This window comes from Gobio gobio (assembly GCF_949357685.1).
Source record: "Gobio gobio genome assembly, chromosome: 25".
Classification (NCBI taxonomy): Eukaryota; Metazoa; Chordata; class Actinopteri; order Cypriniformes; family Gobionidae; genus Gobio; species Gobio gobio.
In genome coordinates this window covers 30185934-30205733 of record NC_137121.1, presented here as the reverse complement: position 1 = coordinate 30205733, position 19800 = coordinate 30185934, and the positions used below count along the sequence as shown (strand labels likewise).

Genomic DNA, 19800 nt, shown 5'->3' with positions numbered 1-19800 from the left:
TCTGGACTGCGAGACAGAACAGTAGCACCATTTTCCTGTTTCCAGTTGAAGTGAGCAGAGCGTCAAAACAGCAGTGTGGATCACACTACAAGCACTCAGGATCTTTTGTGGTAGTGATATTTTATCACTGTATCCTCTGGTAGTTTTATCTAAAGCCAAATATGCTTCATTCAAGCCCTGTGTGCGTTTCTCCCTTTCTCCAGACGTGCGCTACATTAATGGAGCTTAACGCTCAAACGCAACCCCCCAATGTCATCGTCCATCACAATGTTTCACTGTAGACAGCGTCTGCTGCCAATTTGACATTAGACATCACCCAACCCTAACTCTTATACAGCTTTAACCAATGATCTCATTTGCAGGTGCACTACTCTCTTCTCTCTTCCTGGAATCTCCCCAAAACTAGCCTGTTCTCTGTTTGTAAGGGTGGCTGACTGCCAACTAGTCAAAAACATGTTTGCCTCATTGTTTTTATCATGTTGAAGGCCATGTGAACCAAAAGAGCAACTTAGAATCAGCGCCTGCAAGCAACTTCTGCTAAAATCCCATTCTTTCCCATGTGACTTCTCTCACAAGCTGGGTTTCCTTACAAAGTTCGCAAAAAAGAACAAAACAAATGCAAATTAGGTTCGTTTCCATCAAGTTGTTTAAGCGGATGACAGTGGTATTGGCAAGTTAGTAACCAACAGTAAATAAAACTCCCTCATCTTAACCTTAACGTGAAAAAAGCAGTTAACATAGCTTAAAGGGTTAGTTCACCCAAAAATGAAAATTCTGTCATTAATTACTTACCCTCTTGTCATTCGACACCCGTAAGACCTCCGTTCATCTTCGGAACAGAAATGAAGATATTTTAGTTGAAATCTGATGGCTCTGAAAGGCCTCCATTGGCACAATGGCACGGTTCACTCTCAAGATCCTTAAAAGGTACTAAAGACGTCGTTACAAAGTCCATCTCACTACAGTGGTTCTACAATAACTTTATAAATCGGCGAGAATAGTTTTTGTGCGCAAAAAAACCCTAAATAACGACTTACATAGTGATGACGAGCTTCGAAGCGTTATGAATCAATGAGCCGAATCATGATTCGGATCGCGTGTCAAACCGCTGAAATTTGGCGATTCAAACCGCTGATTCGACTCACTGATTCATAACACTTAGAAGCTTCATGAGGCCGTGTTTTGAAATCGTCATCACTTTATAAGTTGTTATTTAGGGTTTTTTTTGCGCACAAAAACTATTCTCGCCGATTTATAAAGTTATTTTAGAACCCCTGTAGTGAGATGGACTTTGTAACAACGTCTTTAGTACCTTTTAAGGGTCTTGAGAGTGAACCGTGCCATTGAGCCAATGGAGGCCTTTCAGAGCCATCCGATTTCAACTAAAATATCTTCATTTCTGTTCCGAAGATGAACGGAGGTCTGACGGGTGTCGAATGACATGAGGGGAAGTAATTAATGACAGAATTTTCATTTTTGGGTGAACTAACCCTTTAAGAAAGTGGTTTTAAAAGATCAAACTTGGTAAACACCAAACTAATGAAGCATACTATGTACAGAAAAGCAGATGAGTCCAGAATATGAACGCAATGCGTTTATTTACACGTTAAGCGTTTTCCTCCCATAGAAAATCAAGAAAACGCTGATAATGAGGCTTAATGGACCAGTTATAAAAAAGACAAAATACGATTTACATTATTAATAAAACACTGGCAGGTTTAGTGATTTGCAAAAAACAAATCTGTACTCACACTATTCCAACCAGCTCTCTCACCCTGAACACAAATTTGCATTCTTTTTCTGGGCTCATCTGTTTTTCTGCACATAAGCCACGTTTCCACCGCAGGAACTAGGGACTTTGGGGTGGTACTCGGTGTGTTTCGACCGCATGAACCGGGGTCTAAAATGAAGTTCCGGGTACAGATTTCCCCCTCTAAACGGCCCTGCTCACGAGGTAGTACTTTTTCAAAGCTCAGGAACTTTTGGGGGTGGGACTTGGGCGCTAAACATGCTGATTGGTTGAGCTCACACAGTCAATCTAAAAGTCTGTTGTGGTACGTGCAGTAAGAGTTGCTTGCTATTCGAATCAACAATGGAGTTTAAAAAATACGACCGATGGACCGACGATGAGGTTCAGGGTTTATTAAGTTTATTAGTGGAAACGGGGCTATAGTATGCTTTATTAGTATTGTGCTTACGAAGTTTGGTCTTTTAATATCACTTTCTTACTACATTAAGCCACATCAAGCATTTTAGAATGTCCACATCAGGGGAAACAGTCACGTGGGTTTAATGTTCGCTACGTCAAAATTTATCCGGCAAATACGTTTCCATCTCCCATCATTCGCATTAACTTTTTTCCGCACAAGTCCAAAACTACCTCAATGAGATTTTTTTGGGAGAAATTTGTAGGGCTGGACCAGAATATTCGAATATTCGTTCGATGGGTTGGTATTCGATTTTCAAATTTGTGATTCGAATATTCGTTGTTGTTGTTTTTTTCGTGAACACCAGGCATCCCGCTCAAAACGGCTCTCATTCGCGCATGCATATGTTTACACTATAAAATCACTATAAAATACAATACTTTTTTTCAATTATCTTATAGCCAAGCCATTTTAATAGCCTCGTTATACTTAATAAATATATTTGCTTCTTCTTTGTGTTCAGTGCACCAGAGCGCACAACTGCACAAGCTTATGTGGCAGAAGCCATGTCTGAGCTTGCATTTTGGGTTAAACTGCGTTCGTTTGACATTGTGGAAAATAGAATAATATAATCAAAATGTATTATCCTTTTTATACGTTAGGGATGTGACGGTGAAAAAATATTCCCTCAGCGTTTCCCTCAATGCTGTGCTTGTGCGCTGAGCGGCTGAACGCATGCAGCTCTGCGCCGCGTTTACTTTCGGTTTGCCAATTCAGGGGCGGGTTGCTTGAATTGTGGGTTCATTAGCTATTATTCTATAATGAAAAACATAGCAACAAAACAGTACAATGACAAACTCCCTTAAGTAGGCGCTTCTACATCGCTTTAAAACCAAATATTCCGCGATCATCTTGTAATTTAGCTCCTCGCTCTTGTGTAGAATATTATCTGACTGCTGCTGCTGATGTGCTGAGACGGCCGTTAGTTTGGCTCGAGTGGCACGTTCAGTTTTTTAATTGTAGTTAGTCTTAGACCCTAGCCCGGCCGTGTCCTACAGCTTACCAAAACTATCGGCCCGAGTCCCTTGATTTTTTTATTTTTATTTTATTTTTTTATCCTCCCTATTAGGCCTACACATCGTTGCAGCCATTAAAATAGTTCAGTTTTGTTTTTAATGTCAAAATAGTTATATTTTGTTTAGTTTCTTTATTAAGTAAATTTAGAAAAATGTTTAAAGCATTTTTTTGTTTGTTAAATTAAAGTTTTAGTTGTTTTAAAGTAATGACCAAGCGGACAGCATGCTGACAGTGAGTTAACCGCATGTTGGATCAATTTAGCCTCTCAAATCAACACTGGACTTGTCTTACTTGTATTGAAATCCATAGATATAAAACACTTCAAGCATCACAATGTTGGTTTAAACATTTAGCCTACTATCACCACCACCACCACAGTAAAAAGGCATTTTTGACAAGCTGAGGCTGATGCTGCTCGCAACGGCGCAAATGAAACAAATAAAATGAAGTGACGTGACGTGTTTTTTTAATTAATTAATTAATTTTTTATTTAATTAGTTTTTTTATTTTAGTGCCATATAGAACCTTTTTTTGAGTAAACATTCCTCCCTATTACACATTGTTGCAGCCATTAAAATAGTTCAGTTTTGTTTTTAATGTCAAAGTAGTTATATTTCGTTTTGTTTCTTTATTAAGTTAATTTAGACAAATGTTTAAAGCATTTTTTTGATTGTTAAATTAAAGTTTTCTTTTTTTAAAGTAACGACCAAGCGGACTGAGTGAGTTAACAACACATGTTTGATCCATTTATCCTCTTAAATCAACACTTAACTTGTCTTGCTTATAATACGTTTTTTTTTTTTTTTGAGGAAACGTGTTCAAAAAGAAAGAAATAAAAATTAGGCAGGTTGTCTTAACTTACACCTCTCCGCAAAATTAATATAAATCCGATCTTCAATTCTTGCGCTATATGCACATTTAACGGAGTTCATGTTAACGAAAGCAACAGATATGAGCTGCATTATAGGCTATTCATCAGCTCATTTCAAGATCAAAGACCGTAATATCAGAACGAGTGACCTAAGCACTGTAAGAGCATTGAGTCTCATTAATGAAGATGATTGTGTTTTTGAGCATCTAAGAGGTTCGGCAGTTTGCGTGTTGGCTTGCTTTACTCATTTGCGGCGATACTCTAAACACTGTGAGCCATCTTGACAGTCGTGTTGTCATAGTCTCATGTTGTTTCCACCAGCGCTGCACACCTCATTGTTTCTTTTAATTAATGAATGTCTAAAATATAAAATGAAGGAAAAAACCTGCGTCCCAGGGGCAGAAATAGGGGCTCTTAGTCTGTTCTATAACTGAACAGAATTATTTTTACTAGCTACTATAATATATCAAAACTGGAACGTAACAGATCTGTGTGTTTTGTATCACTAGTTCATTGCCCGTTCGCGGAGCATAAAAGCCCTGCCCGCGTGAGGCGCGCCGCTTCTCCAGATTCCAGCCTTTATTAGAGAGAAGGATATGTTCAGCTCCTTCCCTCCGAAGCTTCGAATATTCGATGTTGATCACTACCAAAGCTTCGAAGCTCAAAAAATGGTATTCGGACCAGCCCTAGAAATTTGGCATTTCCATTACTCGTTTCTGATTCAATACTTCAAAATGCGCATAAAAACAGGGTGATGGAAACATAGCTACAGTCATGTAACCCACAAGGCCTTCAAAACACATCTGAATAATTAAACATTTCATCACAGCTAACAAGTATGAACACAAAAGAAAATATTTATAATCTGTTTCATAATCTGACAATATCGGTTTTGTCTTCCAGAGACTAACGTAATCAATGTGAATCAACAACCAGAGTGGGTAAATTATGACAATTTTCATTTTGGGGGAATCCATCCCTTTATAACAGTGCAAGAAAGTAAGTATAACACGAGTCCGTACCTGACCGGAGGTTTGTTGAGACCTTCGCGACCCTTCTTGCTTGAGTTTTAGTTTGAAGAGTGCAAGTTCTAAATAAGACATAGGGAAACATTTTTACTTATTTTCAAAATGTTTTAGTTTTATGTAGCCTGAATGCATCAAACATTTTTACTCACTGCTTAATTTCTCAGACTGGGGTCCTTCTGGTTCCTGCAAATTCCAAGTAACTCGCTTTCCCTGTGGTTTAGACTTCGCACTAGCTGTAACGGTTTCAGTAATTTGCTGATTTCCTGCTGGAGCCTCTGGAATGGCAGACTTGGGGTTGACAGCTTCTGTTGAGTCGGCCACAGAGCTCCCACTCATTTCTTTCTTAATAAAGTCCAAATTATCAATCAAGTAATCAATGCTAATATCTTCATCGGACGACATAACAGGTTCTTGTTTTATTGGGGGGTCTGGTGGTTGGACAGGTGACACCTCCATGTCCTCCTCTAAAAGCGGTGACTGATATGGCTCAGTGAGCTCATTTTTACATTTTGCAGTGTCTATGTCAGGTGTATCCAAACTGATGACAAGAGGGTTGTCACTGCAGCTTGTTAAATCATCTTCATCAGGCCATACTTGATCGATTTTTATCTTTTTTGGCTCAATCATTTCTTGCAATTTAATTTCCTTTTTACAGTTCACAGAGTCTATGTCAGGTTTATCCAAACTGATGACAAGAGGGCTGTCACTGCAGCTTGGTGGATCACCTTTATTAGGCCACATTTGCTCGAATTTGATCTTTTGTGGCTCAACCATTTCTTGTGATTTCATTTCTTCTTTACATTTATCACTGCAGCTTGGTGAATCATCTTCATCAGGCCACATTTGCTCAAATTTTATCTTTTGTGGCTCAACCATTTCTTGTGATTTCATTTCTTTTTTACATTTGTCACTGCAGCTTGGTAAATCGTCTTCATTAGGCCATACTTGATCGATTTTTATCTTTTGTGCCTCAACCATTTCTTGCGATTTCATTTCTTTTTTACATTTGTCACTGCAGCTTGGTAAATCGTCTTCATTAGGCCATACTTGATCGATTTTTATCTTTTTTGGCTCAACCATTTCTTGCGATTTCATTTCTTTTTTACATTTGTCACTGCAGCTTGGTGAATCGTCTTCATTAGGCCATACTTGATCGATTTTTGTCTTTTTTGGCTCAACCATTTCTTGCGATTTCATTTCTTTTTTACATTTGTCACTGCAGCTTGGTGAATCGTCTTCATTAGGACATACTTGATTGATTTTTATCTTTTTTGGCACAATTATTTCTTGCAATTTAATTTCCTTTTTACACTTTGCAGCGTCAGGTTTATCCAAACTGATGACAAGTGGGCTGTCACTGCAGCTTGGTGGATCATCTTTATCAGGCCACATTTGCTCGAATTTGATCTTTTTTGGGTCAACCATTTCTTGCGATTTCATTTCCTTTTTACAGTTTGCAGCGTCTAAGTTAGGTGCATCCAAAGTCATGAACAGAGGGTTGTCACTGCAGCTTGGTGAATCATCTTCATCGGGCCATATTTGCTCGATTTTTTTCTTTTTTGGCTCAACCATTTCTTGCACTTTCATTTGATCCTGAAATCCAGTGTGGCTTTTTTCTAAATAAGCACTTTTCAAATTCATTTCATTAAGATTTGGTGATTCCTTGCTGAAGATGTTTAAAGACACCTCTTCATTTTTCATCTCTTTAACACCATCTAATTCTCCACACAAGTTAAGACAGAGTTCCTCCTCCTTTTTGAAATCTTTCAACTCCTTGACAGAACTAATTGGCCAAGGCTCCTCTTGTTCAATTTTTTCGGGCTTAAGCAGCTCAAGCGAAACATCTTCCTTGCTCTCTTGAACTGTTCTAGTCTGGTCACCAGGTCTTGATGACCCAAGACCACGAGTTGTGATGTCAACCGACTGACTCTCTTGTTTAATTGATGGTTTAAATGAAGTAGCCTCATTTTTATGTGCTCTTGCATCTCTCTCTGTCTTCACCTTTGTTGTAGACTTGATTGAACTAACAGCGGGCTCATGTAACTCAGTGGACATGGGCTCTGCAGACTTATGGGAGCTTCTTTCTGTACGTCGAGAGGTCTTCGATCGATCCTCTCGCCTTTTTCGCTCTCTAGACGTTGATCTTGATTTTGACTTCTGTCTCTTTAACCTATTCTCAACATGATCCTTTGATGTTCTCCTCCTTTCTCTGGATCTAGATCTAGAAAATGAACGAGATCGAGAGCGCCTTCTTTCTTTTGACCTCTTCTTTCGTCTCTCTCTCCCTCGTTTGTCATTCCTCTCACGACTCACTCTTCTCCCACTTGTCTTCCTCTCTCTACTGCTGGAACTCGAGGAACACCTCCTGTCTCTTGACCGTGGACGTCTCCTCTCTTTTGATCTTGAGCGCTGCCTCTCTTTTGATTTTGAACGGGATCGCCGCCTATCTCTTGACCTTGAGCGTGACCTCCTCTTCTCTTTCGACCTTGAGCGTGACCTTCTCTTCTCTTTCGACCTTGAGCGTGACCTCCGCTTTTCTTTTGATCTTGAGTGTTTCTTTTTATGGGAGTCTTTAGATGAAAGGGTTTGTGAGTTTGAAGGTGACTGCTTCCTATCCACGCACTGGGATTGGTGAGGTCTTTCCATTTTTATTTTAGTAGCATTAAAGGCACCACTGACTGAAGGTAGCTCTTTACACACCCCATTTCCTTTGGAAGCTTGTTGATTTGCTAAAGACTCTTTAAGGGACTTTGATTGGGACCTGACGGGTTGAGGTTCGGCCTCAGGCTCAGACTTCACTTCCAACTTAATGTTTTTGTCACTGCATGATGAGCTTGATCTGGAGTGATCCTGAATTTTCCGAAATGGACTTTCTAGACTTCCAGGATCTATGCTAGCTTCGCATATAGTAGAGTTTTCAGAAGCTCCTGAGGTAGCCCGACAGTGGAGTGTGTCTGAATGATGTGGTGATTGTTTCCACGGTTCATCTCTGCAAGGATCTGGCTCTGTTTTAACTTCTGCAAATATGTCAGAGTCTCTCTCCATATCAGAATCCACAGGCTCAGATTTGATTTGATGACAGGCATCCTCATTGACTCCAACTGGCACATTTTGGGTGCTAACATCAAGACCCTCACCTTCAGTTTCATTATCAGATGAATCAGACCCCGTAGGGTTAAAGGGGTCATAGACCTCACACTTCACCTCTTTGTTTTTCTCCTCTTTGGCCTTTGTTCCTAATGACAACAGCATGTGTTTACTTTTATTACTCTTCTTTATTGATTTCTCATCATTCCCAGGCACAGTCCCTCCTGATGCAGGAGGTTGCCGAGCTTGCCATGGGTTTCTACTAGAGTTTATACGGAAACTGACAGAAGAGGAGGACGGGCGTGAGTTTGAAGAGGCACTGAAAGAAGATGTAGTGGAGGTGAAAGAGCTAGAAAATGAAGAAGAAGCACCAGTTCTGTCTGCTCTTTGCCTCTGAGCATCCACTGTCCTGTTTTGCTGACTTGTACCCATTCCTTTCTGGTCAACGGTACGTTCCCTACCTGTATTGCCTGCTAAACTGGTCACTGAAGGCCCAGGCAAAGTACTGCTACTGCTGTCACTGCTACTATTTGCACTGGAGGTACTGTCCCTTTTAATTTTTGGTATCCTTGGCAATACAGAAACATCCACCCATACAGGCTTTGGAGGAGGCTTTCTGGCAGGCGGTTGTCGGGCAGTACCCTCCTTGTCTTGATTGGGAGAATCAGAAGAGCTATTTGACACCCTTGAGATGGGTTGACCTCTAATCCCATTAGCGCTCAAGAGACCATTTCCAGGTCTTGGTGGATTTAGGGTGATCGGCCTGTTAAGAGCACCTGGATGCAGATGGGGATGTCCCAAGGGAGATGGGTGAGAGTGAGAAAGATGCGGAGAGTGTATGGGTGGTGATGTGGGATTGTGTACTGGCGGGGGCCTCCTCAACGGGCTGGAGGAAGGACCAGCCTGTTCAGGTGTGTGGATGAGACTAGTCTCTGAGTTTGGTGTGTTTCCGGTTTCCCCTAAGCCTGATTCTCTAGGGGTAGTGTTCGTTGCCAAGGACAGGGACACTGAAAGGAACAAAGAAACATTTGACAGGATGATTATCATGCAACATCAAGTCAAATGTATAATAATAACAATAACAATAATTACATATATAAATGTCAGATAACTTTGATAGAAAGGTATGTAATGGGTTACAATCAACCAATGTCAGCTGTTAAATTTAATTACACAATTAGATAATACCAATTTAGGTCAACCAATGACCAAGCAATGCTTCATTTTGTTCAGTCTGTGGTGTAAAAGGTCGCATTAACAATTAAAGAAAAAACACTTGGTCAGGTCAAAGTGTCTGAATAATTTTGGTCCCAAATTTGTCTAAATTTTACTGGTAGTCCACTGTATGAAGAATATTTGGATATAATGTGTCACAGTTGATTTTATTTTGCTATCCTCACTTACATAAATTAACTAGGAGATGCACCGATTGCAATTTTCTTGGCCGATTCCGATTTTTTGTTAGTGAGATCGGCCGATACCGATTTTCTTTCCAAGAACTATAATTGACAGCATATACAAACAAAAATCCACTTTTTCTTCAAACTTCAAAATTCTTGCTTTATGAAACAAAATAAATAAAATAAATATAAATTGACATTTTCTCTTTTTTACTAGTCTTACAAAAGTCAAATGATCCTATGAATGAACAAACCTGAAGTGTACAGTACTCCTCCAAATAATAGTTCAGTAATTGGGTAATAAAAGTTGCCAGCTAGGGATGTCACGGTACCAAAATAGTCCAGTAGTCAGTACCAATACCATAAAACTTTTACGGTACTCTGTACCAATTTTGGTACCACAGCTAAATGTTTTTTTATGTTTTTTAAATCTACTGTAGGCTACAACAGAAGCCTAATATATTTCTGTCAATTAAATTTTTTTTTAAACCAAACTTTTATTTTGACGGGTTGCCGTGAAGAGCTTTGAGTGTCTGTGTTAACAGTTTTCTCAAATGAAACGGTAAATTCTCATGAAGTGACAGTTTATGCGTTCGGGGGGTCATTCAGCGCCATGAATTCCATAGTTTTCTTCGTAATTACTTTGGTTACAGCTATTTTTCTAGCTGACTAACAAGTTTTGGGACAATGAATGACTTTTGAGGTAAATATAACATTAAGTAACAGTGTTCTCAAGCTGTTTTATTGGCATCTTTCATGTAAATCGCACCACAGTTCCAGTGCATCCGAACTCAGACCACCGCCTACAGGTAGTCTCGGGTTCAGTATCCCGGTGCGCTACAGGGTCCACATGATGCCAGCTTTCACATTTCCATTTTGTCATGCGGACCATACCCCGTTTTGAACTAAACTGCCAGTGTGAAAGCACCCAAAGTCTCCAAAGCATGACTTACCAGGTTTGGTTGCTTTGAGGGAACCATCTCTGTTGATGACCACATCAGAACTGTCCATGAGGAGCATGCTCTGACCACTCAGAATACTCCCCAGCAGGTCTGATACTGGGGCTGCAACATCTCCCACCTGTGGGACACTCACGCCTCCCCTGGAAACCACCACACAACCAGCATTTAAACACCCATTTAAACCTCAAACATATTTTCATTGTGATTTTCATCACCTTGAAGTAGAAATCATCTGTTTCCTCCATGGTGACCATAAAGAGTGATTCCCCCCCTCTAGTAGTTACCTGGAGAGGCCGGCAGATATGGGTCTGGCCACAGGCTGATGGGACCGCAAGGCAGAACGGGAGAGGCCACGGCGTTTAGCATCCAGAACAGAGGATGGTGTTGGAACTTGACTCTCATCCTCTCTAACAAGATAAATAGGAAGATTAGACACTGAACCACTCACTTCTTAAATATAGTTGACAAATATAAAATACAAAACCAAGTAGAACTTCACCTATCGTCAAAGGGGTCTAGGTCAAAGGGATCTCCGTACACAGAGAGGGAAGCTGCACCGATTTCTGCCCGCATACTTCCTAAACTGTACTCTGAAGGCCGATAAACTGAGGGAATGATGGAACCAGACTTAGGCTTCTTAATTCCTAAACTTCGCGCAATTCGACCTCTGGAATTAGTTTCCTTCTTTCTGACCTGAAGGGCAAAAAGATTTTGGGTTTATCAGGGGTTTTTTTTGCCAGACATAATTGCAAACTTTCACTTGTTCTTGCATAGATGAGGAAAAGCAATACTTTTAATAATCAGCAAAACATTTATATTAGAGCTTTCAAAAACTAATAACAGCAACCTTTTCAACAGCCTAACAAAAAAGAACAAAACATTTGTGGTTATACATCTGCCAAGAACTCACCAGTTTTCTTCTAAATTTTGACTTCCTCACTCTGCGTTTCCGTCTCTTCACTCCCATGCTTTTTGTTGTTTTCCCCCCTGAGGTTGCTGAGGATTTGCTTTTGGTTTTCCTTCTTTTAACTGGTAAGAGAATCGCATTTAGATCAGAAAGAACCACAATAAACTGTAACAGTAATGATTCAATCAGTCATCTGGCAGAATGGCCAAAGTCTGAACTACTCACAGCCCTTGTGACTTTTCTAATCAAATCATACTTAAACAAAGGGCCTGTGTGTTGATGTAATCATCTACGCTGATTATATCCGAGGCGTCATCGTGTAGCCGCAAGAGATTGGAGCGTTTAACTCTTTGGGCGTCGGCCATCCCCTCTATAAGAACAGGAGCGACCATCAACTCTTTGCATTCTCGCCACCACAAGGAAAGGACCTCTTGGCATTTCGCCAACCCTGAGAGAAGGCCTCCCCGCACGGAGAGAGAAACCGGTAGACTTCTGGAGCGACTTTCCTAAACTTCAAAGAAGTTCTCCTAGGACCCGCAAATCCTTAGCAAACTTCCCAGACGATTCGAACTCAGACACTTACACGAGAAGCCGTAGTAATGCAAGTATTCTATTTCACAATCAAACTGCTTGGAAAAGGTTGTCTGAATTATTCCCGTTCACGGGACTATATATGTCTTGAGGGCTCTTGTGAAATTGCTGTGAAGCTGTCTCTCTCTCGGTCTCTCTCTCTCTCTCTCTCCCTTGTTAATTCTCTCTTTCCATCATTCTTTTTCCCTTATTCGTTTAGTTAAATTTTTCCTTGTTTGTACCATATTGTTTGTTTTCTCCTACATATATATGCATATTTCCCCCGTGTGAATCGTAGCTTTGTAAACTGTAGTTGTTTTATTAAAACCCAATGATTGCATTGAAGTGAATCCGTATTGTTTTGCTCACAAATATCGAAGTCAATGAGACGTAAGATTTTAGCTACTCATTTAAGATTTTCTTGTATTACTACTTCAGTAATACAAATTGTACAAACATAAGAGATATTATTTGTCCTGATCAAGCAGATTAATGTTTCTTAAGGTTTGTAAGATTGATAACTGATGAAGAAATCAATTTGGATAAAGGTTACTTTTAAATGATTAAAGGTTCCGTTATACGTTGATATTGTCTGTACAACAAGCAAATCATATTCATAGACTCATGAATATTTATACCATTTGAATTAATTATTCCCAGAAACTCGTTGTTGTTACAAAACTTAACATCAAGGTTAATGATAACTAAAACATCTGATTACACATGGTATTATGATCCATTTCGGGTTAGGCAAAAGTAAGTAGGTATTAACACGCATCTCAAAAGTGTCTTTGTTAAACCATGTGTTATTTTAAAGTAGGGTCTCTGCTTTACATCATACACTACATACACTACTGTTCAAAATTTTGGGGTAATTATTTTTCTTTGAAGAAATTAATACTTTTATTCAGCAAGGACACATTAAAATGATCAGAAGTGACATTAAAGACCTCTATAATGTTACAAAATATTTATATTTCAAATAAATGCTGTTCATTTGAACTTTTTATTAATCAAAGTTTATACTAATTAAAAAATGTTTTCACAAAAATATTAAGCAGCAGAACTATTTTCAACATTGATAAACACCAAATCAACATTAGACTGATTTCTGAAGGATCGTGTGACACTGAAGACTGGAGTAACGATGCTGAATGCTTTGAATCACAGGAATAAATTATATTTTAAAATAATATTACAATAGAAAATAGTTATTTGAATTTGTAATATTTCACAATATTACTGATTTACTGTACAATCCAACGCTCTCCATTGACTTTGTATGGTGCTAAGCGGCCTCCTAGTTATTTCTGACTTATAACAAAAAAACAGAACAATGTCTGCTATGTGACAGGGTGTACAGCGAACAAGCTAAAACAGAACTAAGTTTTTATAAGCTGACGACCCCAATAAAAACGGTTTAGGGAGACAAAAGTGGATAGTATACAGGGAATAAGACAGCATCAGCAGGAAGAATGGATAAATTTGGGGATCCTGACACTCAGTATGTCTACGTGTGCAATGAACATTTTGTCACTGTTAAGTCAAATATCCAAATGTCAGTTTTATATATTATATTTTCTGTCGCTGATTACGTTGCCCTCTAGTGGGTGTAGTTCTCAGTGTAATATAACATGTGGCGCTCTGTCTCAATTGTCTGTATCCACTTTTGTGTCCTTAAACGCTTGTTTTTTTGGGTCAACAGCGTATAAAAAGCGTTTTTTTTAGCTTGTTTGCTGTACACCTTGTCACATATCAGCTTTTAGACATTGTTCTGTTTTTTGTTATAAGTCAGAAATGACAAGGAGGTTTCTCCCACAATTAATTTTTATAATTTTTTTTATAGATTGTGGAGTATTTTCAGATTTCACACATTTACACCATATGCGATAAGATTTACCACAACAAATCTTAGGCCCAATCCCATTTCTACCCCTTCCCTTTCCCCTACCCCTTTGTTTTGCGCATTCACATGAAGGGGAAGGGGTGTCTCGATTCTCTTTTGGCTGGAGTGGGAAGGGCCAGATAGCAATGAAGGGCTATGAGAAATTTCCCTGCATACGTGACTACCAAGCTGCTAGAGTGCTAACCGTGCTTGCAAATTAATTCTGTTAGATATGTGCACTTCATTGCTGTTCATACTGGTTAAATGTTACAGGACACTAATAAAAGAAACAGGCGATGATGATTGGTAATGGTGTAGTAGTGTCCCATTTCTTAGGGGGATATTGTCACCCCTACGAAAAGGGGAAGGGTAGGGGTTGGGGTAGGCGAAGGGGTATAGAAAGGGGCCTTAATACTATATGTAAACAGCAGGTCTCTTTATCTCACCTGTCCTTCTCCTCCGGCGGGTTATGGAGCGAGGGGTCAAGTCTCGCACATACACAGCTGTGCTGAGTCCGGCCACTACAGCATTGATGGTCTCATCCAACCATGTGGACTGCATCATATATCTGGGAGCAAGCTAAAGCACAATACCACTCAAATCAAACACTCACTTAGCTCACAACAATAATAGTACAGTACTGCACAAAACATTCCCAAAGTTTAATAGGAGTTTAATCAATCACTAACCCAAACCATGAGAGCAAAAGTAAGTGTTTTTTTTTTGTTCATGCTTGTTCTAGAATTTAAGTATCTCATTTACTTGTATTTGAAAAAAAAAATAACATAAACATCCAAAGTATCGAGTTGGTTAATCAAACCAGTTAGACCTGATTCATCATCTCAGTCACACATAACTCTCAGCCATCAGCAAACCAGTCAAGACATTGTTACACACTTGTGATTAGAGAGCAAAGCAAAAGCCTCATGCAAACCTGTGCTGCTGTGCGTGCCTGTGTGATCCGGTGTCTGTTGACGTTGGCCCGAACTCGTTCACTCTGCTGGGTCCGCGCAATAGCTCGGGTTGGTCTGGACTGGGGACGGCTGGTGGTGGGGAGAGAGCTGCTCTCCTCCTCACTAATTTGTTCAGAAACTAAAAAAAGACATTAGATGAAAAATTTGGTTAATACAATATGTAACAAGTGGTTTTGTAATGTTAATGTAACAAGTGGTTTTGAGAAATGAAAGATGACCTGATGTGCGGTTGTTGGCGATGCACTCAGGACAGAACCATTCCTCTACAGGTACAGCATCCAAAGGCGGTGTGAGACATTCCATGTGGTACCTTTCATAAGAAAGTGAGTTTAATATAGAATAAGTAGTAGAATGGAAATAAACCAATAAAATCCCTGTCAAAAGGCAGGGATAACGTACTTTATCATATGTTCAAGTACTAAACAACAAACACAAGTTTATCCAAACACACAAAATGTAAAATATAGTGGAATGAAAAACACAATATCAATCAATCAAACTTTATTTGTAAAGCACCTTCCAACAACCAAAAGGAGGACCAAGGTGCTTTACATTTAAAACAGAAGAGCATCTACAATATATAATGTATTAATACATTTAGCAATAACCAAAGGAACAGTTACACAAAAATACAAATAAAAATTCTAAGTGACACAGTGCTACAGTATGTTAAAGGCTAATCCAAATAAATGCGTTTTTAACCTGGACTTGAACAGGGCCAGGTCTGTAAGAACACGCAGGTCAATAGGTAAAGTGTTCCAAAGTTTAGGAGCAGCAAAAGCAAATGAACGATCGCCCCACTGCTTGTACCGGGACCTCGGAACAACTAGCCTCATCTGGTCAGCTGACCGGAGGGCTCTATTTGGACGGTGGACACTTAAAATCTCTGATAAATAAGGTGGCGCAAGGCCATTAAGAGCTTTAAAAGCAAATATTAAAATTTTAAAATCAATACGATAACGAACTGGGAGCCAGTGGAGAGAACAGAGAACTGGGCTAATGTGGCTGTGTCTAGATGCATTGGTTAGAAGGCGAGCAGCTGCATTCTGTACCAGTTGTAGACGATGGAGTGAAGACTGTGTGATGCCAATGTAGAGTGCGTTACAATAATCGATGCGTGTGCTGATAAAAGCATGAATTGCCTTTTCTAGATCACTGCGGCACAGAAAAGGCTTTACTTTGGCTAAAAGTCGCAGCTGGAAAAAGCTTGCTTTTACTACAGAGTTAATTTGTTTGTTAAAATTCAGATCTCTGTCAAAAATCACCCCGAGATTCTTTATGGCCTCACTGACTTGAGGGGTTGTGTTTGATGATGTATCGTGGTGTAAAACAGAGGAACCAAAAATAATATATTCCGTTTTACTCTCATTCAAATGACGAAAGTTTCGTGAAAGCCATTGTTTAATATCAGACAAGCAGCTATGCAAGGAGTCTAAAACTGAACCATCATTTGGAAGCACAGGCATATAGACCTGGAGGTCGTCTGCATAGGTGGAAAGAAAGATTGTGCTTAGCAATAATGGAACCAAGAGGCAACATGTACAGTGAGAATAGAACAGGGCCAAGTGGATCCTTGTGGCACTCCGGAGGACCGAGGAGCAGTGGATGATGTAAAGTCATCGATCACCACAGAAAAGCTCCTGTTGTTCAAGTAGGAGCAAAACCACTGCAGGACTGAACCCTTGAGGCCGACCTGTTGAGCAAGGCAGGCGATAAGCACTGAATGGTCCACAGTGTCAAAAGCTGCTGTTAGATCCAGCATCACCAACAGCACAGATCTTTTGGCATCAAGGGATAAAAGGATGTCGTTGTGGACTTTCAGCAGCGCAGACTCAGTGCTATGTCGTGACCTAAAACCAGATTGAAACTTTTCTAAAATCGAGTTATTTTCTAAAAAAGGCTGTAACTGTGATAGAACAACTTTTTCTAGAACCTTTGATAAAAATGGTAAATGAGAGACGGGTCTAAAATTAGACAAAATGTCAGAATCCAGGTTGGGTTATTTTAAAAGTGGTCTGACCACTGCGTGCTTGAAGACAGTAGGGACAATCCCTGAGCTGAGGCAGCTGTTAATGAGCGAGAGGACGCATGGCCCGACAGTATCAAAGACCTGTATGAGCACCTTGGTTGGAATAATATCGAGGGGGCAGTTGGTGGGCGACATCCCCTGCATCACCTCAGAAAGGCGTGATAAAGACACAGGTTCAAATCGTTCAAACACTGCAGGGGAGACTATTGTGTCTGTGTCTAGAATATTGTGTCTGATTAGGGTTGGAGGAGCTAAGCTCAGCAAGAAAGTGGATTTTGAGGGCCAGAGCTGCCCAGCCCTGTACTACAACCCCTGGCAAAAATGATAGAATCACCACAGTTAGAGGATAACCCAGCTTTTTTATTTTATAGCAAATAAATAAATCACAGATATGACAAAAAAAAATGGTTCAATAGCTTAACATTCTGTCTTATTGAAACACACCTCAAAAAAAGTCACTGACACTTTTTACATAAATGGCATGTCTTTTTCCAGATCAAGTAGAGGAAAAAATTATGGAATCTCTCAATGTTGAGGAAAAAAATATGGAATCATCTTTTAATTTCCATTTCTAAAACAAATACCATGACAAGTCCAAAAATGAGTGTGGCCAAAAAAGTTGGTTTCTCCCAGTCAGCTGTGTCTAAATTTGGTACAATATAAAATAAATGGGAAGGTTATGAAAGGAAAACATACAGGTAGACGTCAAAGCGTCAGGATAGAAAACGCAATGCAATATGCCTTGAAAATAGAAAATGCACAACAAAACAAATGAAAAACGAATGGCCGGACACAGGAGCCAATATTTGTGACAGAACTGTAAGAAACCGGCTGAATAAAATGGGATTAACCTATAGAAAAGCCAAACGAAAACCAGACCTAACACCAAAACAGAAGAAAACAAGGTTACAGTGGGCTTATGCTGGGTACACATGAAAAGATAATCGGGGCGATTTGGGACCGATTTCTCCCCTTCCGACAATCCTAGGTAAAGTCCCGATTATCTTGATGGTTCTACATATCATCTTATCAGACTTTCCTGTGGTGTGAGGTGTGTTAAGAGTGATTGAACCTGATCGGAAGAACGTCGGAGCCGCCCCGAATCGTAAATATTCAACATGTTATAACTCTTATACGAGTTTAAAAATCTTTAAATTGGAAATAAAATAAAAACTGGTCCATGATAAGGCTCCATCCTGCAAAGCTGATCTGTCAACTGCTATTCGAGAAAGTTAAAACCAGGTTGATGGGCTGTTATAAAAGCCAGAGGAGGAGCAACAAAGTACTAATTGTGTTTTTTTGTTGATGATTCCATATTTCCTATACATTCCATACGTCTTTCCTCTACTTGATCTGGAAAAAGACATGCCATTAACATATAAAGTTTAAGTGAATTTGTTTAAGGTGTGTTTCATGAGGCCAGAATGTTAAGCTATTGAGAAAAGCCTTTTTGTGTCATATCTGAGATTCGTTTTTATCTTTTGTAATGAAGTAAAAAAGCTGGGTGAACATCCTCTAAGTGTGGTGATTCCATCATTTTGCCAGAGGTTGTAGACCTAAGCCAGTGTTAAAAGGGTAACTAAACCCCTGCTCAGAGCTTAACTCCACCCACTGGCAAATTTTGAAAAATGCTGGAAAAGTGGGCAGAGCCCAGCGCAGACAGAGGGGACGAACCGAGGGCGGGGCTGAGCGGAGGGCGTGCACCTGAGACCCGCAGTGACGGATTGATTGACAGCTGTCTGACTCGCGAGTCGCAAAGATGGAGAATGACTGGAGTGACGCCAGCTTTGCAACAGAGCGTTTGCAAACATTTCTCCTACCTTCACCTGAAGTGGAGGAGGGTGAATTGTCTGTAGACACAAACCCAGAGCCTTATCAATGCGAGCCGCTGCTCAAACTGCGTTAACTCCCGATGCAGACGATGCTAGTGAAGCAGCCGCGCAAGAGAACTGACCTAATCTATGAACAGCCAAATCCTTACACTGAATGCCACTAAAAATAGATCAGATATCTGATATACATACAAAGTATTTTCATTCAAATTAACTGAATCAGCGCAGCAGCGCAGGACCAATAAGTTCAGACCTAAAAGCCTATTATAAACAGATTTCCTCAAATAAGTTAGACTATATACACCAGCACGTTACAGTATTGTTATTCGTTACCGCGTCCGCGGCAACCACTTGCGTGTCAGGGTTTGAAAGCGCGTCTCATGTATGACAATTATCTGTACACATGACGGGCGGCAGTAATATCGCAAGAAAAGCCTGACGTGTACTGACAACTGCATTATTTAACCGTATTTTCTTCAATACAATGTTAAAGCAAGTGTCAAGTCAGTTTCATTCATAATGTTTCTACTTCATGTAACATGACAGTTCATACTGGAGTGAAGCCGTTCTCATCATGTGATTGGGGAAAACATTTCTGAGGGCGTGGTGAGCTCGTGTCAGGGGCGCGGATAGTGAGCCGTTGGAGGTACCATCATACGTCACGATGTACCACAACGTCCAATAGGAAAATTCAACTGCAATAGCCACCGTTCAACCTTAAGAGGGCAGCACTTTGGCGGTTTTACACCATATTTTATAGAATTAAAACACTTTATACTCAAATGTCAAAACATTTACTCGAATCAATGAACAGCATTAATAAAGCCACAGTATTACAGATCATTAACTAAAAAAATTTGGTTTAGGGTTTAGTTACCCTTTAAAGACTCAATGCTAACATTAAGGTCAAATAAAAACACTCAACCTGCTTCATTTACACTACACACTCCAGGAAGGCTATAAATTGATTGTGAAAATTAAAAATAACCAAGGCAAAACACCAAAAGTCAAAAAGTCGTTGGTGCTCTTTG

At 39.8% G+C, this 19800-nt stretch overlaps 1 protein-coding gene across 2 annotated transcripts in view; it reads right to left on the bottom strand.

The window, feature by feature from the left end:
- phrf1 (PHD and ring finger domains 1) overlaps positions 1-19800 on the bottom strand; it is a 39270-nt gene that overhangs the window by 3888 nt on the left and 15582 nt on the right. For both annotated transcript variants that reach the window (XM_079808946.1, XM_079808947.1), the window contains exons 7-15: positions 15127-15218; positions 14869-15026; positions 14381-14513; positions 11483-11601; positions 11072-11265; positions 10857-10979; positions 10564-10712; positions 5273-9217; positions 5118-5185 (exon numbers count right to left, since the gene is read on the bottom strand). In XM_079808946.1, the coding sequence (XP_079665072.1) occupies positions 5118-5185; positions 5273-9217; positions 10564-10712; positions 10857-10979; positions 11072-11265; positions 11483-11601; positions 14381-14513; positions 14869-15026; positions 15127-15218 (4981 nt within the window). The remainder of the gene's footprint in view (positions 1-5117; positions 5186-5272; positions 9218-10563; positions 10713-10856; positions 10980-11071; positions 11266-11482; positions 11602-14380; positions 14514-14868; positions 15027-15126; positions 15219-19800) is intronic.